The sequence below is a fragment of the Knufia obscura genome (genome assembly GCF_036327395.1).
Source record: "Knufia obscura strain CCFEE 5817 isolate CBS 148926 chromosome Unknown scaffold_1, whole genome shotgun sequence".
In the NCBI taxonomy this organism is placed as follows: domain Eukaryota; kingdom Fungi; phylum Ascomycota; class Eurotiomycetes; order Chaetothyriales; family Trichomeriaceae; genus Knufia; species Knufia obscura.
The window spans coordinates 1,974,600-2,001,310 of record NW_027042687.1 but is presented as its reverse complement, the minus strand read 5'-3'; the positions used below and the strand labels follow the sequence as shown (position 1 = coordinate 2,001,310).

Below are 26,711 nucleotides of genomic sequence, written 5' to 3'. Positions count from 1 at the left end.
ATCATGATTCTTCCATTTCCTCATCGTCATCGTCATCCTCATCCTCACCCTCTTCCTCATCAGCATCACCCACGTCCATGAAGCCACCTCTACCTCCACTACTCCCCACTTGACTCTGCGAGTTAGGCACGACACTAACAGCCCTCTCCGGCTTAATCAGAGTCCTCCGCCTCTCGCCAGCAGGACTAGAACCTATGGCATAAACCTGTCTCTTCTTCTTGCGCTGAGTCGGTATAATATCATCATCGCTATCCTCCTCATCATCATCTTCAGCTTCCTCTCGTTCCTTCTCCCTCCTCGCCCGCTCCTTGGCTCGTTCCGTCTGTTTCTTCAGTACAGCGTCATCCCTAAGATCTCGCTCTGTCAACTGCATATTGCAGCCTTGTTGTGGACAACCAGTGAATTTGGGTTGTCGCATTCTCATGGATGCTTCGGCGGCTGGTCTCCCTTTGGCACCTCGAGGGAAGCGGCTATTCAGGTCTTCGAGTTGCTCTGGACTCAGCGGTATATGCTCATTGGATGCCCGAATGACTTCTAGTATTGCACTCTTCTCGAAGCTGTGAGGACATTTGGTTGATGTGACTGGGTTCTCGAACCAGACAAAGGTCAAGGGGCATTTACAGCTTCTGTTTTCGGAGGAGACCTGGATTTCCGTGTCGTCTTCCATAGCCTGCTGGTCAGAATCGTCTTGCATCTCATCATCATCGGCACTTCGTTGTGTGCCACGTTGTGTCCCACTTATCGTCCGCTGAGTGTTTCTTCCTCCTTGTACGGCGAACCACATGGAGGGGTGCGGCAGAGGAGGGGGGTTCTCGCTCGAGTGTTGAGCATAGTGTTTCATCTTGTAGTATTCCTCGTAAGTCGGATGTTGCGAATAGCGTTCTGTCAATATTTGTGCATTCCAGCGAGTTTCTGCTGTAGTTTGTGCGGCGTGCAGCAGTGCCGTAGAGCTCTCTGCTGGATCGACCTCGATCCGTGGCACCTGGTCCTCATCTTCCTGGTCGTCTTCCTCATCCGTACAATTCCTCTGCCGAGCCCGGGTCTGCAGGTCTTTGGATTTGGTGATGATATGCTTGATTGAGTCTCCGACCTCTTCACACCACATCTGATCATCTACTACTTTGCGAATGCTCTCATCCATCTGGTTCGTCAATGCCGTGGCTTTCTGTTGAAACTCTTCATATTCCTGCTTGGCCGCATCAGTCTCATGCTCCCCCTTCTCCTGGAGTTTGTCTAGCCTATTCTTTCGGCGTTGACGGTCTTCGAACGCTCTTTCGTTGACATCGTTCACGACACCATTTAGCAGTTCTGCTGCGCGCTTGAGAGTTGTCTGCAAGCCGGCATTGTCCTGTCTTTTGAGGTTGTCGAGTGCGAGTAGTGCTGCTTGATTCAATGGCGTCTCTTGCGGTTGCGGCACGAAGACGTTTGTCGATCTCGCTGACGCAGGTGTTCTCGCCGATGCCACAGACGCTCGGGAAGACATGACGGGTAGTGCTATTTTTAGTTGCTATGCGACCAAAACTGACGAAAGAACTGTGAGCGGAATGAGATTACTGGTCGACCGACAGTACATATGATGCCCTTCGAGAGATCATGCATGCCTACCTACACATTCGAACAACACCCAACTTCAAGTTCTCATGTATAGAAGTGGGTTGATCGCACGCGTCACGGCTCCACTCAGAACGCGTCACGGAAGTCGCGACATCACGAGCGGCTCTTGCAGCACGAGTAGAGCAGTCTTTGTTTGCTAATACTACCTTATACTCTTACAGCGGTGTGCTCAGCTAGAACATCATCTGACATCGATGTCCCGGCCGCCGTTATCTCGACCCTTTCCCGAACTCGTCGAAGCGGTCAATTCTGAATGGTGATGATCGACATGGATAGCTGTTCGTGTACATTACATGGCAAGTTCTATCCGGCAGGTCCCTTGTCGTCGTTACCTAGGTAGTAGCAAACCGATGGAGGACTTATTCTGATGCTACACGAGGATCAACGCAAGCCAGAAGCTGAGGAACATCACGGTCCTACTTCAAGATCGACAGCGTGCTACCCAGTTTGTGCCTGCCTCGACGAGCCACGCGTACTTCGCTAGCACTCCAAGAGCATTAATTTAAATACTGTGCAAAGTAGAGCCACGGCTTAGTCCATCAAGGTCGATCTTTGCGTACAATGAGCCTTCACCCAAGCCTATGTGGTTTACTGATGCAAGACATAGATAGCCATGTGGTCGCACAGCATATGCATTCCCATACAGGACGCCTTCGCAGAACAGCCATAGCGGTCACAATATCCTGTACCAAAGGTCCATGAGCAGGACCATTGTCCCACACAGCTATCAGCTTGCACGATTTCTACGACGAAAAAAGCTTCGGTATGTTGATAGAGCGCAAGCCTAGCCATCAAGTGTTCTCATCATCGGCGCCCTCGATCTGTCGGTGAATATTCGTCCAATGCTGCCAGGCACCGTTATCTTGGTGTATAGAAATAGCCCACCAAAAATAAGAAATTTAGAGCAGTCCAATGTCAAGCTCGAGAATGCATGTCGAGAACGTATCGCATAGTACCACAGCCGGCTTAACGATCACCTCTCACAAGGTCTAGATCGCAAACGGATGAGACTTACCGCCTTGTCCGAGCTTACTGCCCTCGAGCATGGGCAACAGTCTCGAACTCTCATTGACATGCAGGCAAACATCGAACAATGTCGAGTCTCTCAGGGTCCGGATTCCTTTGTTCAAAATCATCAGATGCTGGCTGCGGTCCAAGTGGCGACTGGTTACGAGAGAAGCACAATGAAGTGTCGATGGCAGCATGGAATCATTCCGGACAAAGAATAACATCGATATTGCTACCCACGCGTGCACAACATTCTTGTCGAAACTTTCATCGCAAATCACTCAACCACGATCAGGCCAAAATGCGAACAACATCAATCGTCTTCGGCCTCGCCGCCATCCTTGCCGGCGCCCAGGCTAGCTTCATGGTCCGCTCCGCCCCAGCCGAAGACAACGAAGACATGATAGTCACATGGACGAAGCCAGGCCGGCTCTTTCGCGCCCGGGAGATAACCATTGCACCCACCACAGTCACAGAAGTCACAACAATTGTCCCAACAGCTACATTCCAGTTGCGTTCCGTCGAGCCTACCATCCGCAACACCAAACGAGCCTTCCTCAATGGCTGGTCACCCACAGGCTGCGCCAAGGACGACGACAAAATCCCCGCGTCGATGGAATCACCATTCCCCTATCAGCTCGACCCGGCAGATATATCAGGTGCAAGCTGTATGCACTACTGCGATTCGATCGGAAATTCGCTCGCGGCTACTCAGAACGGGAATGAATGCTGGTGTGGTGAGCTGGAGGAGAGCCTCAACTACATCGACAAGAGTGCTTGCGATGTGCCTTGCGCAGGTGAGCCTGGTGAGATGTGTGGTGGAAAGCACGCGCTGAGCATCTATTCGAGAGCTGGTTGAAATTCTTCCCTTGAAGGAATACTGTGGGGTCAATGCAGAAGTGGCTTTGGATCTCAAATGACTTCCTTCAAGGTCCACGCTCTGCTTCGTCCTATCCGGGATTTTCTGGCGTTACCAATTCAACGTGAACTTCAATTGAATGTGAAGTACTGTTCATATCGCAATGAAGTCGTACGTCCGTGTCGTCCACATTGTTCCAGTGTGTTCTGCCTGACTGGCATGACCTTCTCTATCTACTTTCCTGCGTTCTTTCCTTCCCACTCTGCCTCTTTGCTTCGTTCTTGCCCACCAACCATCACAAGCACGACCACAATGGCAGACGATCTCAGCGAAGCCCTTGAGGATTCGCTGCTATCCACAATCGACCTGCAACTCGACGAGATCGATGAAGAGCTAGAAGATAGTCAGCTAGAGACAGACGAAGACTTCGCTCTCGCAGCATGGCGCCGACAACTACAAGCCTGGAAGGCCGACACCGAAGCCGAAAGCCCAAACATCAGCGCCACTCGCATCACCAAACGTGCCGCAGACCTTGACATCGGAACTCCTCAGAAGAAGCGACGTGGAAAGCGAGCCACCAAAGTCAAGCCAAAGCCCGAAGAAGCGGATTGCGACATATGCACGGAGTCGTTCCCCATCAAGAGCACGGTACCACTGAGCTGCTGCGGCACAAGATACTGCAAGTCCTGCCTCGAGTCCTGGTTCCACGCAAGCCTGGAGTCAAAGTGTGTGCCCAAATGCTGCGGCAACGAATTCGAACCCGAAAACTTCTATGGCTTCATCCCGCAGAAGCAGCAGCTGCAACGACAATACGATATGGTCAAGAAGGAGCTCGACGCCGATGACAAGTCCTATTGCTGTCATCCTGAATGTGGCGCTTTCATCGGAGTAAGCCTTCGCCCCATAGTACAGCGTACTGCAGATTGCTGACTTGATACCACACAGATTGATGCAGGTCTGACCGACTTCGTCCGCTGCAATAAGTGCAAGCGCAAGACATGCACCACCTGCCACAAAGGCATCAGCGAGCACATTGGCAAGAACAGAATGTGCAAGAACCACCTCAATGACGAAATCCTGGAGGAGACCATGATAGAGAACGAATGGAAAAGATGTCCTGGTTGCAAAGTTGTTATCGAGAAGAACGGAGGCTGTATCAACGTGCAGTAAGTTTGACCCCGAACATGACCAACGTGCGGTGTACTGACGATGTGGACAGTTGCAATTGCGGCACATTGTTCTGCTTTGCTTGTGGGGATCGGAAGAAGGGCGAGACAGGCAAGTGTAGTTGCACGAAGAAATGAAGGGAAACTGGCAAAGATTGACGACTGGCGCAAGAAAGAGGATTGTGCACAGCAGGGGCATTTGCTAGACCTCAAAGAGCAAGCATTGCTATTGTGGAATGAAGTTGACCTGCTTGCAAGTCAATTCGTTATCGCAGCAGCAGTGCTAACCAAGGCACGACGCGAAGTGTTGCTGTCCTTCTGCGCTACTTAGTACCAGTAGCGGAAAAGCATAGACGGATTATGGACGCTGGGAAGTGGTGTGAAGTGATGGACTCTTGCAATTCCGTAGCTGTCCCACAAAAGTTGTCGTTTCTGGTTTCGACGTTGACGCTTGATCTGCCTCTGCTACCGCTCAGGAAGTTGGTCATGAGCAGCTGCTAGTGAGACAAGCAAATATCACAAGCATATGGCACAGCTGACCCGTACAGCGTCCTATATCAACGCCGCTTTGGCGATGCGCCTTCTTCCACTGAATACTGCTAATCACCAGTCACTGGTCCAGCCAATATCATCATCCCTCGATAGCTTGCTATCAGCAACACAAGGTGTGAACCGCTGCGTACAAACAGTCTTAGTTAGCGACCAGCCTCAGTATCTTCTCCATAGCCTGCGACTTGTTGGCGGCCTCGTGAGAAGCCCACTCTTCGAGTGTCGACTCCGCAAGTGCACAACTATCACCGACAAGCAAACGAGCGTGGGTGCAACGTAGACATAATGCCACGCTTTGAGCGTCAAGGTGATTTTGTAGAAACAACGGACCCATGGCTAGCGCGATACACCCATAGCTCACCACCGCCCAGGCGCACGATAAGCTGCACCAACCCCTTTCATGTTTTCTGCCTAGAAACAGAGGCATCGACTACTGTCACATCCACAACCAGCTCAATCCTACCGCACATAAGATGTCCGACGTGCTCCGCGCACATCCAAGGAAGGTGCATCCCCATTCGAGCCATCCACGTCTTCCACACACCCAGTGGAACCCTCAGACCCATCCACGACACCGCTAAAGGTAACACCCAAGATGAATGGACCAACAGGCCCCACTATCGAGGCAGGGAGCTGATAATGAACCCATCTTGCCTAGCATCAGTAAAGGTAACCTGTGCCTTGTGCCTCGAAGACATCTGGCCCGCAGAAGACAAAGTCGTCCACTTCGATACCTCAGAAGCATGTCTGGCCGTCTTTCACCTTCATTGCTTTGACAGTTGCCTTCTTGATGCCCATCACTGTCCCACCTGCCGCGCCAGTGTGACAGAAGAGTCAGAAGCCGAGACTGAACACAAGTTAGCAGATGATGAGCGAATACAGCAGGGTCTGCGGCCACCGCGAAGCCCACCAGCATCGCTAACCGCCTGCGCCATCCAGCACAACGCTTGCGTATTCCGTTCGCAAGCCCATCCTTTCTACTACGACCTCCACTCACACAAAGGAGCAGCACCAAATCGAGCAAAAGTATGCATCATCTGCCGCAATGAGATTGACTCACACGAAGATACCTGGATCCACATCGACACATGCAACAATGCCTTCCATGCTCATTGCTTACCATGTTGGATCGAGTACAAACAGCAGAAACAACGAGAAGTCGATGACGACCAGAAGGATGATTGGAGACCTGATTGTCCGATTTGTCGAGCTATCTTTATGGAGCGGCCAGTTGCGCCGGCGCATGGCGCTGTTGAGTTCGGCTCAGCTGAGATTGAGACAAGGTTCGATCACTTACCGGAGGAGATCCGAGCGGAGGTCCTGCGCCGAGAGGAGGACGATTTCGATGAGTGGCCGATGGTGATCTGGACAGATAGATTGCATCCTGAGTAACACTTGTGTTGCAAGAAGCTGCGAAGGTCATCGTCGCTGAGACCTGGCGAACAGTACCATATGTGCAGTGTTCATACTGTATGCCTTGATAATCGTGCACCTTGATGGTTACCTTGATGGGTCCTGACAGTTGCCTCGTCCATCACCGAATTCATCGTTCAGCTCTTTGACCAGACCACCAGCCCCTGATCGTGGTTTCACAATGCCAAGACTTCCGCAAGCGGAACGCGCTTCACCCAAAGCAGGCTAGCCAACCCTACTGCTCACTCGGATGCCTCCCATGCATCTCTCGCACCGTCTTCTCCCGATCATTGTTCTCGATAACAATATCCACCCCAACACTATTCTCCAAGATATACTCATTATTCCGTCCATCATGCGTATCATACCTCCGATACGCACTCTCCATATCCTTCTCAATCCCCTTCTCAACCTCCCTTCCCGCAACTCTATCCCTCTGCATCCCCGGATCAACATGCACAAACCACTTCTGATCCACCAGCCCCGCGATCTGATCCCACGGCTTCTCATTAGCTAACACATAGATCCCCTCGAAAATAAGCACACCCGCATCAGCATGGATCTCCTGCCCCTCCGGCACAGGATCGCGCTTCTCCCCATCAAAAGCCGGTGCCATGATTTTCTTGTTCGGCTCGCGACAACGCTTAACCAGATCAACAACGGCATGCCCGTCGAACGTCCAGATCGCGCCTCTCCGGTCTTTGGCGTCTTGAGGATCCGGCATCTTAGCCAGCTCGGACTGCGGTTTCATGAATCCTTCTAGCTCCACGCATTGGCACTTGATGTTCCGTTGCTCGATTGCTTTGGCGATTTCGGCGGCGATGCTGCTTTTGCCGGATCCGGGGCCCCCTGCCATTGCGATTAAGAAGCGTCGCTCCTTCATGGTTGTACTGTCGTGATAGGCAAGCTCGTTGTATTTTTTGTGGACTCGCTCGGCGAGTTGATTGCTGATGTCATCCATGGTTTCCTTCGTGCTCTGGTTTCTGGGTGAGGAAAGTGTATTTTTGGTTGTTGGTTGTTTGAAAAGTAGGTGCGTTCTGGCTAACGGTCCGCCCCTTCGCAACATGTTATAAGAAGTACATGCACCTAGCATTGGTCAGGGGTTGCAAATGCAATGCTTGTGCACGTCCTCTTCGATCATATCAAGCGCTGAACGGCTTGATGAGCCGGCCACTGGCCACGACACATTCAGGCATGGTATCGTCGCTGCTGGTGGGATCGACACAACGCCTCATCCACCTGGAATATCACGACGGCGCTGCAAGCACGATTCCGGGGTAACAGAAAGCAAAAATTGCTTTGCCGAGTGGAAATTCGTTACCTAACATTTGGCAATGGGCTCCATGGCTATTGGCTCGGAAGCACCACCTGCGGGAGGATGGCGGTATCCTGACGTACGCATGATGTAGGGATGGTCCACCACTACTGCACCCCAAGACTCCACGGTGTCCGCCCGGAAATCCTCATGATGAAACCGTTTAGTCGTCGGACCTGCCAAAAATGACTGGTGGAACAGGAAAACTATTTGCTTGGCTGGGCGGGGCTTAAGTGCTCGGCGCAAAATGCCAAGCCACGTATGTACCTGATGGCTGACGAAATGAAGGTTTCGTCTGGATCATTTGGGGCCTGAACAGGATCGATGTCGCCCTTTTGCAGATCATGTTGACTTCAAAGTAGGAACCAAGCAGAGTCGTGATGGTTAGCCAATGATTATGTGAAAAGTCGGGTCGACACCTGCATCCCCGGTACGCACAGTGTTCAGTGTGGAGGTGTAGCAAGATATCATGACTGGTTCACTGGCATGTCAATGTACCACGATATTTATTCTGAGTGATATTGGAGGCAATCATATACCATAAAAAGCTCAAAGCTCGATACTATATGAGCTCAAGCTGTCCATAATCTTTCATCGTCTATCACGCTTGGCTGAACAACATACATTGCTGTTATCGTGCTTTTGTGCTATTCTTGTAGCTTCATACAGTGAATGAGCATGATCCTGGCTCTTGGTATCCGTGCTTCCTTGGACGCCTGCCGTCGGTTGAACCTCGATCGTTCCTTGTCAATTGGAGACTCAGTTGTCATCATTGTTGCCCTGTCGGACAGCCTTTGCAATTTCAGATTGGGCAACCGCTGTCGGACCTCCAGCAACAGGTCGGGGTTGATGTGTAACTTTCTTTTCACCTTCAGTGATGTCGTGAAGCACGTTCTGACCACGAAGGTCTTCTCCAGCATGCTTTTGCGCCATGGCAGTGGGACCACCAGCCACAACATCGGCATCAGAGCCTGAGATTTTCTTCTCGGCGTCAGTGATCTTGCTGATGGTCTCAGGGTCGAGCTTGCCAGAGTGATGCTCATCGGCCTTGTTGGAAGGATTGTTGGCCTGTCAAAGACGCCGTTAGTGATGATGGAGGCGTGTGGAGATCAAATTACCTTTGCTAGAATCGATTGAGCAACTGCAGTGGGGCCACCGGCAATGGGACGAGCCTGTCAAGCTACTCATTAGTTATGCGTGTAGCCCGTAGTCGTACGCCACTTGCCTGATGAGTGATGTGCTTCTCGCCCTCAGTAATATCGTGAAGGACATTTTGGGCGTTGAGAGCTTCTCCAGAGTGATTGTGAGCGGCTGCAGTAGGGCCGTCTTCGGTGCAGTCACATTGGTGAGCAATGTTTTGCTCAGCAGCGCTGATTTTGGAGATGATTTCCTCGTTGAGAGTTGCCATTTTGTGGTGATATAGGCTTGAGAGTCTTGAAACCTTTCTGTGCTACGATGTTAGCAGAAATCCAACTGCAGAGGAGGAGCATACCAACTGAAAATTTGGGTCTTGTGGTGAGTGCTGCGACTGTGCCGATGAAGATGAGTAGACGAACTGGAAGTGGAATTCGAGAAGTTTGAAGTCTTGCACCGGGTATTGTGAGCAACTTGGTAAAGACAAGCGAGGACAACAAGGAATGGTGGTGAGAAAAGATTAGAAGGAGACGGAAACAAGTCCTTCAACAAAACGTCCGCAATCACGGCGTCGGTGGGAAGGCGCGACTTGTGCAGGCAGCATGGAAAGCACGCGTAGACAACTCACCCAGGAAGGTGCTTTCCGCAAAAGCCCTACTCAGCCAGTAGCCAGCCAGCCGCGCCTTCTTGCTGGCCGATGCCTAACGACAATCGGGCATAGTGAAATGACATTGATGTTTGTACATGGGTATCTCTTTCGTAATCATAATCATCACATCATATCGTCCTCGTGCAAATAGCGTGCCCCCGTTCCACATCATCTCATAGATACGCAATGTGCGAGGAGCGTGTATCTGCAATGCGTGGGTGGGCAGGCTGAACATCTTGCTGCTGGGTGGAAGGCTTCCTTGACCCGCAAATACCACAAATGCCACAGTCTCCAGCGTTGACGTACTCACTGTCCTTGCAAGCATCACCAATGCATGACCAGTGCCTCGGGTCCTTTCGAAAATCTAGTACATGAGCACAAGCTATGCATGTTGATCGTAGAGCATTGTTTGCCATCGAGCAGATCGGGCAAGTCGTCTCTGAGATATTGAGAGGCTGAGATATGCTAGGTTGCGCGTCGAGTTTTATGGGTGTAGTGCTCGGAGCTTGTGGCTGTTTCGCGACACTAGACATCAGTTCTTGCGTGGTGTTTACAGCTTGCACCGGGCTCTCCTCCGGTGGCGCCTCGCAGGACGCCCGCGCGACGCTGGAGACTGAAGATGAATGTGCTGAACTTCCCCTCTGCTGCTTCGGGTTGTCTGCATTTGTGATGCTCTGCTTCGTCGGCTCCGGCTTAGTGACAGGTATAGAATCAAGATTAGCCAGCTCTTCCATCTCATTCTTCACCTCGACATCATCAGCATGCTCTTCCTCGCACACCCGAATCATGCCTTGTCCCTTCTTGTCTAGCAGCTTTCGTCCATTAAGGTCTTTTGCATCTTCTTGTCCAACATCTAGTTCCTCGTACTCCTGTTCACTCTCAGTCTCGGTCTCATCGTCATCTTCCTCTTTCTTGACAGCTGCTTCCAACCCTTGCACCTCCTTCTTGTTGGTCCCAAATCTAGCAAGTGCAGCAGCAGCCCTCAGCTCTCGACCTCTCTTACTCTGAGCAACTCTCGGCTTTGAGCCTAACGAGCCACCCTTCCTATTGATTTCGAGTGCCAACCTCTTATCCTCGTCCTCGCCGACCGCAGCACCGTTCTTCCCAAACTTCTTCTCGATCCTCTTGTCCCGCTTCTCTTTCCACGTCAAATCTGGCCCTTTAGCCTTCCGCTTCTTCCGTCGGCTTCGGAATGTGCCACCACACAGGGGGAGATCAGCCAGCTCTTCACTTGAAACCATGTTGTTGCCCATGACCTGTTCCAAGGTACCTAGAGCACGACCTGAACCCCACAGACCTTCGCCAGTGTACCCTTTCGACCACAGCTGCCGCATCTCATTCGCATACAAATTTCTGGCCTGCCAAAAGCCCTTGCCATGGTTCATATGCGTGTTGTGAGCCAGCTCGTGCATCATGACCATTTGAATCATGTTCAAGGGTAGCCATGCGCCCGACTTTGACTTGATCACAAGCTGTATGATCTCGCCATTGTTGAAGTTGCGACCAATGAATTCCGGGTTTGGTTCGTACTCCTCGAGAGTCGTTACGGAGAGGTAATGGCCCTTCATTATTGGGAGGCATTGTGCTGCGATCGCCTTGAGCACAATTTCAGCTCTGTCATAGTCATCTTTCTGAGCAGGCGGTCTTGGGATCGGCTTAATAAAAACAATCCGCTCGTTGGGGTGGCTGCTGGCTTGGTGGTTTAGCCGTAAGGTATTGAGGGGCATCTTGTCTGATCACAGCCTTGAGGCATTGGTCACAGAAAAGCAGTGCGAGAACACTAATGAACTCAACATTCTTCGAGCACACTTCCAAAACAAAGGCTTGCTCTACAAGCACGTTGTGGCAATATCCGGCCTGCAAGCACTCTACGCGTCAAACGCGTCAAGACAAGCTCTCGTGACGTCAAAGGCAGATTCTCCGAGCTTTGACCGACTTTGAGCCTCCTCGAGACAAATCAATCTTGCTTGAGTAAGCTTTTCGCTGCTCACAAAGTTATGGTCAGCCGATCCCTTCTAGGTATCCGTAATGGTTATGCGCTCATAATGTCATTGGCCTGGCATTCGTGTTGTCTTTGCTAATCAATAATTACCATCAGTGGTGGTTGCGGCGCCCGGTGAGATGCGCGAAAGGTGAGCGAAACATATAACAGAGATGTGCCATCCACGACCTCTGGATCAGTCATTTGCACTCTTTACCGTTGATATAGTAAACACATGAGACCTTCATTTCAAACATCCACTCACAACCATACCACATCAACCTCGTAACTAGATATGGCAGACACGCAACAAGCACCGGCTCCCACATCCCAAGCCGGCGCAACCACAAAGGCCTCCAAGAACCCATTCAAGAAGATCGTGACGTACCTCCAACGGCAAGCAACCACAGCAGCAAACGACAGATTCGAAGGTTCAAGTTATCTGACGCCGCGCGGCAAGGAACCACAGCAGAAGTACAACTACAATAGGAAGAAAAGCGCAACTTCATGACCGATGCGCACTAAGAGACATGGTCGGTATTGCGAGAAGCAATATAGCCGAGGATGCAACAGGATCTTTCAAGACCTCAATTATGGTCTCCTGACTCTGAGCCCTGGGGATGATCGGACCTGCTAGCGCCGAGAAAACAGAAGTGAGGCTCACGTGAGAGGGTCTGAAAGGTCGTCTCGCAGTATCTGGCCGGACAGGAAATGAATAAGGTTCGATGCGGCTCGGAAGAATAAGTTGAGAAGTAAAGGACGTCTCGCAACGTAGGACGACAGTCAAAATGCAAACAACCTCGAAGATGTGGCTCTGGTGCTAGCAGTGCAGCCCGAGCCGGGCCTTCGCGTCCCTGAACGCGGTAAAAGAAACCAGAAGTGAGGCAGATGTGAGGTGGTTTCAGGGTCATCTAATATTATCTAGCCTCAATTGGTGAGCAAGATGTGAATAGCTGGGAACGAACATAAGACCAGAACCAAAATATACACGGTACCAGAGCCAGGCCACAAACCTGCTCAACATGCGCACTCCGCACAGAAAAAACATATATAATGTGTCCTCCATGCCAACCTTGCCTGCTTGAATTCTAGTATCTACATCTGCATCACCACTCTACACATTTCATCCCATACAAACCAATCATCACCAAATCACACCTAAACGCCAAGATGCGTCTCCCCATCCTCATTACCGCGACCATTGCCAGCTCAGCCGCAGCCCTCCCATCAGCACCACACAAGGTGGGTCTAACATCCACCACGCTCCTGACCCACGCCACCCGATCAGCGCCGCACGTCCTCGTGCCTACATCGCTACCGACGAATACACCGCAGCCCACTACCCTTTCAACCACTGGCAATGGCGCCAGATCAGCACCGCACGTCCTCGTGCCTACATCGACACCGGTGCCCCCCTCCTCCCCAACCAAGACATTACCCCCCACGACCCTCACAACAAAAACCCTCGTAACCAGATCGGAACGCCAGCTCGTCGTGCCAAGCGTAATCAGCCTACCAACGGGACCAGGCATCCAACTAGAGCCTGGCCTGCAGAACGAAGCAGAGAATAACAACTGGGACTTTCCCCGGTTGGGCTGGGACACCCCCCAGCCCGGGACGATATCCCCTATCACCATGGCGACAGCTACTCCGGAGGACGCCAGCAACAGTGTTAGCGAACGAGGTGTCTGCTGGAACCATATCTGCGGACACCCGGATGGACCGACGAAGCAGCCCTGGGAGACGAAGCCGCCGCAGGGTCCTTGAGCGGAGAGCATGGCACGGCATTCCATGTTGAGTTGATCTCTACCTGTACCAGATACCCAATCAATATTACTACATACCATACATCCTCAATAAACATTCGCCATCGGACACGTCCCCTCATGATTCCGCCAGCACTCCATCAATCCACACGTCCATTCTTCGCACTTCTTACACTTCACCTTGCCCCAGTAGCCGCAGATACCACAAAATCGGCGTGGTGGTGGCCTTTTATCTTCATCTAGCGGTATGGCTCTTGCCGCCGTGAATGTGAGTGGAGGTTCCGAGATCAAGATCTGCATTATGCGATCTGTTGGCATAGGCGGGACTTCGCCTGCGGTTGAAGCGAGGAGGGGGTCTGTATCCCATTGGGTTGGGTAGGGCGGGTAATTCTCGAATTCGTTGGGTGCGCCGGGGGGTGGGTGCTGAGACTCGGGTTGCGTAGGTGTGGATGCGGTTGTGGCCTCCGTCATAGCTGTATCTTTCTCCCCAGACTCTTCTGCTGGCTCTTCTTTCTTGACTGGTGTGCCCGCTGGACTCGACCCAGCGTCCGTCATCGATATTGACTGTGACCTTGAGCTCTGCCTCGACCGCTTCGTGCCTCTCGTTGGCGTCTCCGTCGGTGTCGTCGGTCTGCTCGAAGCATTTGTCAATGGTGTCCTCACAGCACTTCTGCGCCTATTCACAGTCGAATCTTTCATCGCACTAGATCCCTGCCTCGCAAGCGCCGGTGTAGGCGGCGGGCCCATAGCAGTTGGAGCATTTGGCAGTCTGTAGTGGGATTCTCCCGGGTAGTTTGCTTCGATATCTGCCAGGTAATGCGCAAAATTCCTCTGGTAACCCAATATCCTCTTCACATTGCTCGTTACTTTCCGTCCCTTGTCCCTCTCCCTGTTGCTCGGCGGTATAGGTACAACCACATCCTTGTAGTTCTCCTTGTTGAGTGAATCTAGTCTTTGCTGGACAGCTTTCTCCTTCTTCGCAGTTGAAGTTGCGGCGGGTCGTGATGATGCGGCTGCGGCTGCGCGCTTTCGGTCTCGTGTACCGGGTTGCTGTGCGGCGATGGGACCTGTGTCAGGGACGTATGCCCAGCCGTGGGAGGCTTTGATGGTTTGCGACACGGGGAGTTCTTCTATTAGAGGCATTATTTGGGGTTGAACGACTTGTGGTTGGGAGGAGCAGAGAAGCGGAAAGTTTACGGCAGACAGAAAGACATATGATGTAATTGTGTATACATGGCAAGCACGAGCATGTGATCGGGTAAGGCAGCTACGATGGGCATTTGGTATGAGCTATAAATGGGCCTCATTCAAATCGGAGCCGCTCGTACGCTGATGAATACTCGTTCCGCTTATCGCTATCGCTGTCTCGCGTGATCCGGCCTGCTGTGCGTGCTGGTTTGTTGTTTGGTCGGATATCCTCCTCCATATGTCAGAAGCTGTGTTGTAGTATACAATCTTGATGGTGAGAGAAGTGTCGCTGGTGTTCCCTAGCCAGAACACTTTACAGCATTGTCCTCGTTTGTGCTTATAGCGTAGTCTTGTCTTGCCCTGATTTCTGTGCTTCACTTTCGTGGTCCATCTCGCGCTGATTCGTTCTCTAGCACGGTGATGTGGTCGTGCAGTCTCTGTACGGCCGCTTGTAGTGACTGTAATGTTGTTAGCACACGATGATGCACGGCGAAGATGCGCAAGCAGTTCGGGGGCAATGTGCGCCGGGCAGTTGTGAGAGCTTCTGGATAGATCAATGGAGTGGGGAGGCAGGCATACGTAGATATCCTCTGTCAGCATATCATTTGACAGCTTGTATTCGTCAATCACGTAGTAGTACGCTGAAGAACCGGCAAGTGTGACACCAAGTAGAAAACCGAACAGTCTGAAGAAGCCCAAGTTAGTGTTTGTTCAAGTCGTATACCGTAGAGTAGCTCCGGAGTGCGCCGTGTGCGAAGAGCTTGAAGGATGAGCTCACCCTCCTCTGAACGCTCCCACTGGTTTCTTCACAGGTGTCGCTGCGATCTCTTGAAGCTGCGACCGCGTTGTCTGAAATGATCTGGTGGGTATCCTGGTGTATGGAAGAGCTCTAGTGATGGTGGTCGCACGCGAAGTGAATAGCTTAGACGCCATGACTTCTTTGGTTCGTAGTATCGCTTGGACTGGCTAGGACGAATGGGAGGCGCAAAGGATTGAGTATCGCACTGCGAAGATGAAGGTTTAGGATCGAACAAACAACAGTCGGGTCAATGCGGAAGACGGTAGGGTCTGTGAGGCTGTGCTGTCGCGTGGTTGAACCTCCGCAGCTTCGAAGGTGGAGATTAGGGAGCTACCCCAGCGCCACAGGCTTGGCTCCTGCCTCGGGCTTTCATCTTGCATTCTGTGTTAGTTCTTTAGCCATCTCCATCATGTGCGGGCGAGGTTGACGACGCCAACCCCCAAAAGACGATCTGAGAGGTCGAACAAGCTTGTCACTAAAGCGTTGTCCCTCCAATGCCATTGATGGCGTAATGCGACGCCTGCGCGTTCGGGTGTCTCTGCAGCTCCCAACGTCTCTTGATTCCCAGCTATGTAGGAACACGGCTAGTGATACTACTAGGACGCGCCAGATCATGGCATACGGCGATTGAAGAAAGATCCCAGTACGTGCTCAACAGAGTATCGACGTGTAGCAAGGCCGAGAAGCAGCTCACCGATTCTCAGCAACCATTATTCGTCTCGAGATCTGCACCCCATATTGCGGGGCGAGACCCGATACCCCGAGCCTACCTTCGTCATGGAATTAACCCTAGGTAGTACGGCACATGAAGTCCACTAGGGACTCGAATAGATCGGGCTCGTGGTTAGCTCTGCCGATGGATCGTGGCTTACGAAGCGCGGAATGTGGTGAGCAAGTAAACATCCTACTCCCTCGGGTAATCAAGTTTGAACCAGCACCAATCGCTACATGAACCCATGCGACCTCACACGGCTTTTTTTGACTGGAACAGTCTGGAGCAAGACTGATATCGATATCAAGTTGATCCTTCTTCCCTCTACACAGCGCATTCTCCCGTCTCGAAGCTTCCCTACAACGAGAGATGCTTGCAACACTCATCGTTGCAGCGTGCGCTTTCGCAGTCTGTGCCTATCTGATCTTACCTGCTCGGCGGCAGGTACCACGCGGCTCACAGCTGCCCAATGGCCCGCCTGGGCAACCCGTTCTTGGTAACTTGCTCGACATACCCCTAAACCACAGCTGGTTTCAGTTTCAAGAATGGAGCAAGCAGTATGGACCTCTGTTCCGACTCAACCTTGCAGGTCGCAACCAGATCATCGTATCCACAGAAGAGATCGCGAACGATCTGCTAAGAGAGAAAGGCACCATTTATAGCGACCGCGAGCAGCTACCCATGGCGGCGCAGCTCATGAGCCGCAATCTGAGACCCCTGTTCATGCCATATGGAGAGACATGGCGAAATGTCCGAAAGCTAACGCACAGCCTGACGAATGTCAGCGTTGCAGCCTCCTATGAAAACTTACAGGAGGAAGAGAGCATTCGTGCTCTGCGCGACCTTGCCAGAGACCCTGACAATTACGAGACTTGGTTCGAGCGATATTCCGCAGCGCTCATATTACGCTTGGCGTACTCCAAGCCCGTTAACACCGGCGACGAGCCTTCTGTCAGAAAAGTCCTCGGCGTCGTGCATGCTGTGGAAAGAGTTGCCAGCCCCGGAGCATACCTCGTGGATACTATCCCGGCAATGTTACGCTTACCGACGTTTCTAGCGCCATTCAAACGTGAGGCGGCGCGCCTGCACACCGAAGAGCTGGGCCTTTTCAGAGATCTACTCAGGGAAGGAGTCAAGAATTCGAGAGAGGGTCCTGATTCCGAAGACAACTTCTGCGGCAAATGGTTCAGGAACAAGGAATCATACAATATCAGCGACGACCAAGCAGCTTACGCAATTGGGACGCTATTCGAGGCAGGTGCAGGGACTACGGCCGCAGCGATGATGAGTTTCATACTTGCGATGGTACTGCACCCTGATGAGTGTAGAAAGCTGCAGGATGAAGTTGATTCCGTGGTTGGACCTGACAACGTTCCTTCCTTCATTGACATGCCCAAGCTTCCTCGTGTACGCGCCGTGGCAAAGGAGGTCCTGAGATGGCGGCCTGTCACTGCGGGTGGTCTGCCTCATATGCTTACCAAAGATGATGTATACAAAATGGAAGATGGACGTTCAGTGTTCCTTCCCGCTGGCTCAAACGTCCATCCAGTGCAATGGTCGATCCATCGCGAACCCAAGCGCTACCCTGACCCAGATAGTTTCCGCCCGGAAAGATGGCTTGACAAAGACTGGCCTACGTACAGAGAGCCACTGTCGCAGTTCCCTAATCTCCAGAACTTCAGTGCATTCGGGTTCGGCAGAAGGATTTGCCCTGGGCAGAATATTGCTGAGCGGTCACTCTATATTCTTATTGCAAGGATAGCTTGGTGCTGCGACATCTCACAGCGGCGAACACCAAGCGGGGAAGCAATTCTGCCGCCATCATATGACTATACGAGTGGGTTCAATGTAAGTGCTTTGTGTTACACCTTACTGTGCTGCCATGGCGCTCATACCCTCCCTATATCCGTCACTTGCGATTCTCATGCTACTCCTGGAACAATGCGACAGCGGCGGTGCTGACACGTCTCAGGTACAGCCTAAGCCCTTCAAGTTCGACCTCAAACTCCGTCCCGCACGACAAGAAGCCCTGGAGATGCAATACGACGCGGTGTGGGCAGCAGGTAAGGAGAGGAAGTCAACGACTTGAGTTCGCCTTCTCAAAAAGTGTATCCAGCCCACGACCGAGGATGTGAGCTTCTCGACCTCAGCAATGAGACCTACTTTCATCTAAACTGCGTGCCTCCATATGTCCTATCACTCCAGCCATCTCCTGCATAATATCACCGATATTCTAGCTGACAAAGTCATCGTCACTGGCAAGCGACAGAATGCTTCGACGCCGTTGATCCGTGTCTGCGATTTGTTGAGCCAATCTAGGCTTCAGCTGTCGACTGGAAGTATATCGCTGACATTGTAGCCTTCTCTTGAATGCCCAACATAACCAACCATACCACATGAAGGAGCAGCATAGCAGGAAAATGTCTGATATGACTACTACAACCGTGACGTGCAGCTCTGTTGCGTTTAGAATGATCGCACCCTAGAAGCCACAGCTTAGGACTGCAACTAGCTTGATGATGTCCCAAATCGACCGCGAATGCATACTTAGCACTCTACTGTAGAACCGCCGTATATCTTGGAACAAAAAGGGCAAGCAGTTTATTGCGTCGAACATTGCAATCCATCCTGGCTTCATTTGAACCAGGGGTTCGGCTGGTACGTAAACCTATTAACACTTGCTTTCCCATTACCACCAGCCGTCAATGGCACCTGATCCGATTCCACAACCTCGCCCTTTTCACCCTCGCACGCCGCAACCTTGAGCTGCCCTCTATAAATCTCAAGCGCCGAGATAAGCGGCAAAACAAGGAGCACCAAAGAAAGCAGCTGTCCGAAACTCCATTGCCGTTCTCCCTCATCCGCCAATTCCACAGACGGTGTCCCAAAGGCCTGACTCACAGTCACGACCCTCACCGTCGCCGCAACAGCAACAGCCCAGAGAATAACCAGACTAACCACCCGCACAAACCGGCCCCAGATCTGTACCCTCAAATGTAAATACCACGTCCCCAATGCGAAAATGATAGCACTCGCTGCAATGACAGCAATCGTGCCGACAACAGACAGAACATTATTTCCTCCCTCTTTCTCCAGATCTGCCTGTTTGAAGCCCTCATCCCAAACACATCCAACGGCCATAGTTTCGGGCAATTTCTTCAACTGCACCTCCAGCACTAGTACACCCAGTACAACACCCAGCCCCATATTAACAAACATCGCCGCCTGCCGCAGCCACCGTAACACCCAGTCCCTCTTGAAATCCTGCACCAGCGCCAGCAGCGCCGCGAAGTTCGTGGCCGTGCTAAGCAATGACAACATCCAGATGATGAAGAAATGGTATGGCGTTATGGTGTGCAGGCGGGCCAGCGCGAGCGATTGTATGCTAATGCCAGAAATGAGCTGTTGGTCGGAGAGCCCGCCGAGGAGTTGGCGGACAATTGTGGTTGTGAGCGAGATGATACGCGATGAGGCGGAGGGGCGCAGCGTGGAGAGGGTGAGGTAGCTTGAGAGGAGGAGGGCGAGGGTTGCGGTTGTGATGAAGGCTATTAGGATTCCGGCTCCTGCTATGCCTGCGTCGGATGGGATGTTGGGGGGTGCGATGGTGCAGCTTTGAGATGTGTTGTTGGACATATTTGCGGCTCAGATTTCTGCTAAGTCAATTGTACAATTCTAGTCTTGTAAGTAGGAGATTCGTTGTATGCATGCGCAGACTGCGCAGGCTAGCTGTAGATGGTGTGAACGTGAATGAGTGTAGAATTATGGTACAGAAAGCAGGCGCGACTCAGAGACTGAAAGAACGATTCTCATGTGTTCCTCGCTGTGGCAGTGCCATGCTCAGCACGGCGGGCCTCTCACGATTGAAAAGTGTGTAGCTGACACGGGAACAACGGCAGTCTCGGCCAACACAAGCACTTGGCTTTGATGGAACATGGTCAGCATAAAACAAAGAAGGGACATGTTTGAGTAAGAAGAAAGGCCAAGAACTACCCCTGTCGGTTGTGACGCACTAGCGTGGCGGTTCACTTTGGGTCTTTTGTGGTCGGTTCGAACGTTGTTCCTGGATATTGGACCTGCCTAAAATAGAACAGCTGATGCTGCCTTGTCTTGCCTAGTGCACCATTATTATTGTTGTTGACCTGCCTCGATTTTGATCTCTCTAGTTTCGCAGAGCAGTGCTTGGTAGAAGAAGATGTGTTAATCCTTTTGCAGTACAAGCTATCTGAAGCTTCGGAACCTCTGCCTTGCGGATGTGAATGCTTCGTGACGCTGCATCCATGCTACTTGGTCGGATGCTAGCTCTTAGGGTTTGATGAGTACGAAGTCCAGCTCGTAGTTGGTACAGTGCAAAGTCTAATACACATGGCAGCTTTGGATTCCCTACTGCCCAGAGAAACACCATCTGAACCAGTACCAGCAAATTCACTTCTGATGTGCAACCCCAAATTTGCCAAGCCCGTGATCTATATAAGCCGTATGTGTTGTCGCGAGCTTGAAGATATTCACACAGAGATGGCAAACAACACGGCTCGTACGGCTGAGTCCGAGATCTGGGTCGCGTTCTTCGCGAATCACATTTGTCCCCGCCTGGCGTATCAGACTTTGCGGAGGTCCGGAGTGGTGCTGATCATTGACTGTTCCTGGCAGGTCGGAGAGCTTTGCCAATCACCATCAACTACACCTTGTACACCACGAACCATTACCTGCTGCGCTAAGCTCGATCGGACCACGCGGATGAAAGGTGACGACAAGACTTCGAGATCTGGTCGAGTAACAACCGGTTTCGATGCAGCTACATCCAAGACATGCATAATGCTTACTTGATAAGACTTAGCTTGACAGTGCTTGTGGTGTCTTGAAGCTGCTTGACAGTGAAGCCGCAAGCTTGTGCGGAGCTTGAAGTGGCTTTCTGCTTGCATTGGTATGGCCGAGGCCAATGCAGAGGCAAAAGTCAGAAGAGAAGTACCTTAGTCTGGTCCGCCAGAGCAGTGTATATAATGCACGCAGGACACTGTTGCGCATCTGATCCTCCTCTCATCCACTCCTCTACAACCACTCGTTAAGCAAGCTGTCATTCACTCACCCACCAACCGACACTCAACCATCACCATGAAGTTCTTCGCACCTCTCGCCATGTTGGCCGCATCAGCCATCGCCACCCCAACCGGAGGCAACGGCTGGAAGAACTGGCAACAAAACGGCTGCGTTAGCCAAGACTACGTCCAGCACGTCGTGAACCAATCCATCATCTTCTTGCAGCACACCGACCAGGCCGCTGGCAAGGCTGCCGCGCTGAGCATTCTTGACCCCGACATCGTCGAGTTCGGTGACTCCATCAACTCTCTCAAGGGTGACAAGGTACGTTATCTGTCAGAGTCTGGTAGAAGATGACCCTGCTAATATCCTCCAACAGCTCGGTACTCAGGTTGAGTTCAACCGCACGACATATGTCGAGAACACTCTCTCCACCCCACCGATCGCAAAGATCGACAGCGTCGCATTGACCTACGGATGCCAAGAGTACATGTGGCAGTGGAGGTTCTACGGCATTGGTGGCCCACAGGCTGTCAACCCATGGGTTGGAGGATTCACTCACGCCAAGTTCAACCCAGCGAACGGTCTTGTCAACTACCACTACGTTGAGTTCAACTCCCTCGCATGGGGAGAGAACTTGGGCTATGTTGTCACCCTTCCAGAGTCGTACGGTGGTGGTATTCTGCCCCCTTCCTAAAGAGTTTTTGAGACTGGATATGATATAAAACGACGTCTATGAGTCAATCAACAATAATACCTCAAAATTGGACTTGAACCATTGCCCATTCCAATGTCGCTGTCGCTTCGTTCCGCATGTTTGCCATTTGCGCTTCAGCAAGGGGCCTGTACAGAGACTTCAAATGTTGTTGCGCGGACGTGAACGGTGAAGTTTTCGGGACAACGCCCAGGCGCGATCTTCCCTGATCTAACAAATCATACGGTTGACCATAGAGCACATTGTACTGTACAGCAATTTGACCATGATAGAGGTCACATTTGCTTTTGCTGATCGATGATGAATATAGCAACGTATCTGAGCGTCCAAGCAGCGTAGCATCCGAGTATGCTTCGGCCCATCTAGTCACAGGCTCTTCGTCGAGCCAAGCCAGTGAATGTTGGTAGAAGATGTAACAATTCTTTGTCTACGGCAGTTGGCGCTGCTGTGGAGAAGACCTGCGGAATGCATCGATGTTGCCTTGCATTGCCTTACCAGCTCCTTCCACAGATACCATGCTCAGCTTACAGCCATCTGCAGCCAAGCACATCACAAGACACACCGCAAGACCAATCGCCGATCGAGACTTTGTCTTTCATCTTCTTCAGCTATTCGGACAGCTGATCGAATTGCCGGTAGAACGTTGTGCAACAGTCAATGCCATCTAACAAGCCAATATCTTTGTCTCTGGGATACGTGCATCGATTGAGATGAGATCCGTGAAAACCAGGCGTCGTCGTCGAGCGCGCAAGCACAAAGCAGTGAAGTTGAAAACCAATGTTGAGTCCAAGGCAAAGGGTCCCTCAAAGCAGGACCACGAGTTTATGCAGAAAGTGCTAAGCGCTCAGTCATCGGTTCGAGACGGTCTGATCTCATCTACTTTTGAGACTGTACCAGGCGGTCCTAGAGTGCCCCGTAAAGTCTTTGGCTCTGTCAGCCTCAATGACCATACCCGGGCACATATCGGCGATACGTATATCCAGCCACGGCTTGCGCACGTACATGTTTGCCAACACAGCTCAGAGGTTCACAACGCAGCCCAATGGTCAGACACAGCGATTTCCATGCAACACAACCGTGTTCACAAACGGTTTCGTGGCTTGGACGATTCAGTCAGTATCCGAGAATTGTCTCCAATCTGTGGACAGGGAGGGTTATCGGTAGAGACACATTCAGCAGCATTGTGTGCATATGCAAGGTACGACGTGTTCAAGAGCAAAGAGATCCGAATCGACTAATACTCTCTACTCTACAACCCTACTATAGGCCTTGTACTTCGACTGTTCATATCTGTGACTACACATTGCGACTCGGCGCTATGGAGACCAGCCCATACGGGTTCAGCTCTTGATCACAGAGGGTTTTTTGTTAGCCCTCCTCGCCGTCTGCTTCAAGGCATGCTGGAGTACGTCCGCAGGCAGAATATCACAGAGCATGACCAATATCTACATGTGGAAGCTGATCTAGCTTTGAAGCTACACTCAGTCCCCAATGGACAAGTACAAGTGTTTCAAACAGACAACGAGCCAGACATATTCTTATTTGCAACAAAAGACAAGTGCCGTGAAACACTGGGACATTCCATGGTACGGTGAAGGTCATCTCGACCATCAACAATTCTACAAGGGTGCAGAACACGTTCATTCGTCGAATCAGTTTTTTGCATGGCTGGACCCGCGATAGGTGCTAGAATGGCGGGTTGGAACTCACACCTACCACATTGATGTACAGGTCTATAACATGGAGTTCTTCCACACCATGAATAAACGTCCAGGTTTCACCAAACTCCTTGGAGTAGTTCGAGACCATCAGTCCACTGTGACTGCCTTTCTGTTGGAGATTCCAGCGAAAGGTAGATTGATAAAGGTGATAGATGCAGACCCCAATATGCTAACAACGCAACGGCGAGAAAAGTGGTGTCGACAATTGGTACAAATCGTCAAGGAAGCACACAACCTCAACAAAGTCATCGGCGGTCTAGGAAATCATATAGATCCGGGACTAGCTGTTGACCATAACGACGATTTGGTCCTGTTCAGAGCTAGCAAGGCTTTCGGACAACGAAACCAATCTTTGACTGGTTCTCTACCGCCAGAGTATTGGGAAAAGCAGTCCTCCGAGTTCACAGCCACGATAGAGTCAGATCTATATCAACTCGGTTTTCTTCTCTGGCGGATTTATGGCAACCACAAGTTCACAACGAGGACTGTTCTTTGCAAGGCTGCTGGCTGTACTACGCCCAGTCAAGTCGTCTGCCAACTGCCACATACCTATCCGATCGGACTTCCAATGCCTGCTGGGGTTTATCCATCGTACTTGCGGGAGTCAATAACTGCTTGCCGTGCTGAAGACCCAGAGCGAAGAGTTGCAGCGCACATGTCGTTGCACACATACTTTCCCCATGTTAGCAAGCCAGCCAAACGATTACACGAGAGTGACAACTATCCAGATGCTCAAGAGTTGCATCGCAGGTATGCCGCTATGGTCTACTGTGACCGCTGCAATCAAAGCTGCTCGGAGCATTTCTTTCACTGCTGGATTTGCAACTGCAGCAACTTTGACATGTGCTTGGACCGTTTCCTCCGAGGCATGCACTGCTTTAACCCGAGCCACAACTTACAAGAGTATCGTGGTCGAGATGAAGAAAGATTTCACACGTCCGTTGGACTCGACGGAAGGAGGAAAGTCATAGATTTGTGATTTACCGTTGCCCTCCACATTCTGGTAGCTACAGCTTCACAAGCAACCAGGGATGACATGCTATGAACCAAATTCGCCGACCAGGGCGATTAACCACAGTGGCAGGCTTCGGCTCTACATTAAATCTTGCGGGTCCAATTGGAGCCTCTCACAACACCCCACAGCTCTCACTCGAGGAAATCATCTGGGATTTCCTGTGGAATGCTGACATTCTGTCCGTCCAAGGAGAATTGCAGGAGTTTGTCACTCAGATCAAAGCTCGCTGTGATACCACTTGCATAACAGCAGTGACTGAAGGTGACAAGTCTAACAGTGAACAGCAAGGTCACTTCGATGCGGTGAGCCTTCGCAGCGACAAGCAACCTTTTGGTACTCCTCAGGAACTCGGCTCCATGATATGAAAGAGACCCATGAACCAAGACGCGAGGATCTTGAGACTCATTGTCTTCAGCGAGCTCCTGCTCTATGGTCGTCCATGGTTTTGGCTCTGCTGAATGCCTGCCACAACGGGAACAATACTTCACAATGTCTGACTTTGTTCTGAAACTAGCATCCGCCAGCTGAAAAACTATCGACTCGTCACGCACAGTGATCGTCGCATCATTGAAAATCAGATCATTACGACGAATCTTGACGGCAATTCTTCGTAAGCGTGGTATAATTTTCTGGATGCCCGACAAGGTTGGTGCAAGCAGCACCTGCTTCACATGTTCTTCTGGCCGTGATATCCACTGAAATCTGTGCCAGATCTTACGTTGCTCTTTCCAGACAGTTTCTGCTCCGACTTCTACTAGAATGTTCTCAATATTCAGATGTCTCGATGTATCGATGGATCTTGGAACGTGTCCATCCAGGCGTGGCTTCAATCGTGTAATGCCGATCGGGCTCTCTTGCTCGGTTGTGTAGAAGCCCGGCAGACGTTCTAAGGACCAGAATATGTGCTGAGAAAGAAGTCTTACTGCCTCTCTGCGGTTAATGAAGCGTCGAGAGACTAGAGCCACCGAAAGTAAGTACTTGCTGACACCTTCCATGCTCTCATGATTGTATTTGATACTCTGGTACAGATGATCGAGTATCTTGATCCTGAGTTCATCGGGCAGTTTGAACCAGGACGAAGTTTGCGAAATTGACGGACCAAAAGCCCAGGAGTGCATGTTGGCTGATGGCAACAAGTATTCGGGCAATCCGAACGCAGAAGACGAAGTGGGAAGATGTTGTCTTTGTCGAAGATCCGAGGTTGCTACAGATCGAGCTTCTGAAGAGTGCGCTATCGAAGATGTTGTACGTGGTCGAAGGACCAGGTGTACATCATCGACAACAAAGAGGTACGTTGCAGATCGACGCGGCGATGTTGATTCAAAGCATCAACACTTTCAGATGTCTAGTGTGTTCGTGGCAGTGCCCAGTGAGAAGGTAAGAAGTGTCGGTGACGCTCTACCTCTGTCATCTTGCAAGTAGGCTATGTACTTCGCGACTGTGACAAGGCTTACGGCCTTGCGCGTATACTATCATATACCATGTTGAGCATGGTTGATACAAGAGGCGGGGGCAGAGGGACTATGGGTATCACTCGCTGCAACTGAAAAGAACAAGACTTACAGTGTCACATCTACGATCTAGAAACGTGCAAGCAATACTGTGTTTGTTCAATCGCAACTGATGGTGATGGCAAGTGATGTGATTTCCTACTAAACTCAAATGCGCTACACCATTCTAGTCGCGCAGCTCGTGAGTAGTATCACGATTATGTGTCCAGCGTGGAAAAGGCAATTGATGTGCGATGTGGAACGGAGACTTTGAGATGTTAACATTCGTATTGATAAATCCAAGTGCACAACGAAGTGGTAATCACGCAATACCTCATGCCTCAGATGGCCTCAACTCACGAGCTTAGCGGCCAGAGTAGCGAGACACATTGCTAGAACCGCGTGCACTGGATCTCGAGACATAAGTCGGACTCGGACTTGGGTAGTCAGGTACATCCCGCGAACCTCCACCACGTGATGAAGAAAATCGTGACATCCCGCCACCGTAGTTGCTAGGGCTTCTTTCCTCGATGTCATAATCTCGTCGACTTACCCGTGACCGAGATGCCTCGTTCCGCCTTGA

At 51.3% G+C, this 26,711-nt stretch overlaps 12 protein-coding genes across 12 annotated transcripts; 5 read left to right on the top strand and 7 right to left on the bottom strand.

Annotated features, from left to right (window-relative positions):
* Nucleotide 1: 1 nt before the first annotated feature.
* PMZ80_000749 (uncharacterized protein) lies at nt 2-1,483 on the bottom strand (the record flags this gene model as incomplete). Its single annotated transcript, XM_064869199.1, has 1 exon — nt 2-1,483. One exon carries the CDS (start codon nt 1,481-1,483, stop codon nt 2-4), a length of 1,482 nt encoding a protein of 493 aa, XP_064734696.1.
* A 1,440-nt stretch (nt 1,484-2,923) lies between these two features.
* Nucleotides 2,924-3,481, top strand: PMZ80_000748 (uncharacterized protein; the record flags this gene model as incomplete). The annotated part of the gene is made up of 1 exon (XM_064869198.1): nt 2,924-3,481. The coding sequence occupies one exon, from the start codon at nt 2,924-2,926 to the stop codon at nt 3,479-3,481; it is 558 nt and encodes a 185-aa protein (XP_064734695.1).
* Nucleotides 3,482-3,793: 312 nt separating this feature from the next.
* On the top strand, nt 3,794-6,588 carry PMZ80_000747 (uncharacterized protein; the record flags this gene model as incomplete). The annotated part of the gene is made up of 3 exons (XM_064869197.1): nt 3,794-4,369; nt 4,427-4,647; nt 6,018-6,588. The coding sequence occupies 3 exons, from the start codon at nt 3,794-3,796 to the stop codon at nt 6,586-6,588; spliced, it is 1,368 nt and encodes a 455-aa protein (XP_064734694.1).
* A 256-nt stretch (nt 6,589-6,844) lies between these two features.
* PMZ80_000746 (uncharacterized protein) lies at nt 6,845-7,570 on the bottom strand (the record flags this gene model as incomplete). Its single annotated transcript, XM_064869196.1, has 1 exon — nt 6,845-7,570. One exon carries the CDS (start codon nt 7,568-7,570, stop codon nt 6,845-6,847), a length of 726 nt encoding a protein of 241 aa, XP_064734693.1.
* Nucleotides 7,571-8,683: 1,113 nt separating this feature from the next.
* PMZ80_000745 (uncharacterized protein) lies at nt 8,684-9,332 on the bottom strand (the record flags this gene model as incomplete). Its single annotated transcript, XM_064869195.1, has 3 exons — nt 8,684-8,992; nt 9,043-9,096; nt 9,141-9,332. The coding sequence occupies 3 exons, from the start codon at nt 9,330-9,332 to the stop codon at nt 8,684-8,686; spliced, it is 555 nt and encodes a 184-aa protein (XP_064734692.1).
* A 548-nt stretch (nt 9,333-9,880) lies between these two features.
* On the bottom strand, nt 9,881-11,434 carry PMZ80_000744 (uncharacterized protein; the record flags this gene model as incomplete). The annotated part of the gene is made up of 1 exon (XM_064869194.1): nt 9,881-11,434. One exon carries the CDS (start codon nt 11,432-11,434, stop codon nt 9,881-9,883), a length of 1,554 nt encoding a protein of 517 aa, XP_064734691.1.
* A 1,424-nt stretch (nt 11,435-12,858) lies between these two features.
* PMZ80_000743 (uncharacterized protein) lies at nt 12,859-13,455 on the top strand (the record flags this gene model as incomplete). The annotated part of the gene is made up of 1 exon (XM_064869193.1): nt 12,859-13,455. The coding sequence occupies one exon, from the start codon at nt 12,859-12,861 to the stop codon at nt 13,453-13,455; it is 597 nt and encodes a 198-aa protein (XP_064734690.1).
* Nucleotides 13,456-13,541: 86 nt separating this feature from the next.
* On the bottom strand, nt 13,542-14,597 carry PMZ80_000742 (uncharacterized protein; the record flags this gene model as incomplete). Its single annotated transcript, XM_064869192.1, has 1 exon — nt 13,542-14,597. One exon carries the CDS (start codon nt 14,595-14,597, stop codon nt 13,542-13,544), a length of 1,056 nt encoding a protein of 351 aa, XP_064734689.1.
* A 1,925-nt stretch (nt 14,598-16,522) lies between these two features.
* PMZ80_000741 (uncharacterized protein) lies at nt 16,523-18,242 on the top strand (the record flags this gene model as incomplete). Its single annotated transcript, XM_064869191.1, has 2 exons — nt 16,523-18,001; nt 18,126-18,242. The coding sequence occupies 2 exons, from the start codon at nt 16,523-16,525 to the stop codon at nt 18,240-18,242; spliced, it is 1,596 nt and encodes a 531-aa protein (XP_064734688.1).
* A 545-nt stretch (nt 18,243-18,787) lies between these two features.
* Nucleotides 18,788-19,786, bottom strand: PMZ80_000740 (uncharacterized protein; the record flags this gene model as incomplete). The annotated part of the gene is made up of 1 exon (XM_064869190.1): nt 18,788-19,786. The coding sequence occupies one exon, from the start codon at nt 19,784-19,786 to the stop codon at nt 18,788-18,790; it is 999 nt and encodes a 332-aa protein (XP_064734687.1).
* A 1,476-nt stretch (nt 19,787-21,262) lies between these two features.
* Nucleotides 21,263-21,884, top strand: PMZ80_000739 (uncharacterized protein; the record flags this gene model as incomplete). Its single annotated transcript, XM_064869189.1, has 2 exons — nt 21,263-21,511; nt 21,567-21,884. 2 exons carry the CDS (start codon nt 21,263-21,265, stop codon nt 21,882-21,884), a joined length of 567 nt encoding a protein of 188 aa, XP_064734686.1.
* Nucleotides 21,885-24,769: 2,885 nt separating this feature from the next.
* PMZ80_000738 (uncharacterized protein) lies at nt 24,770-25,756 on the bottom strand (the record flags this gene model as incomplete). Its single annotated transcript, XM_064869188.1, has 1 exon — nt 24,770-25,756. The coding sequence occupies one exon, from the start codon at nt 25,754-25,756 to the stop codon at nt 24,770-24,772; it is 987 nt and encodes a 328-aa protein (XP_064734685.1).
* Between the last annotated feature and the right edge of the window lie 955 nt (nt 25,757-26,711).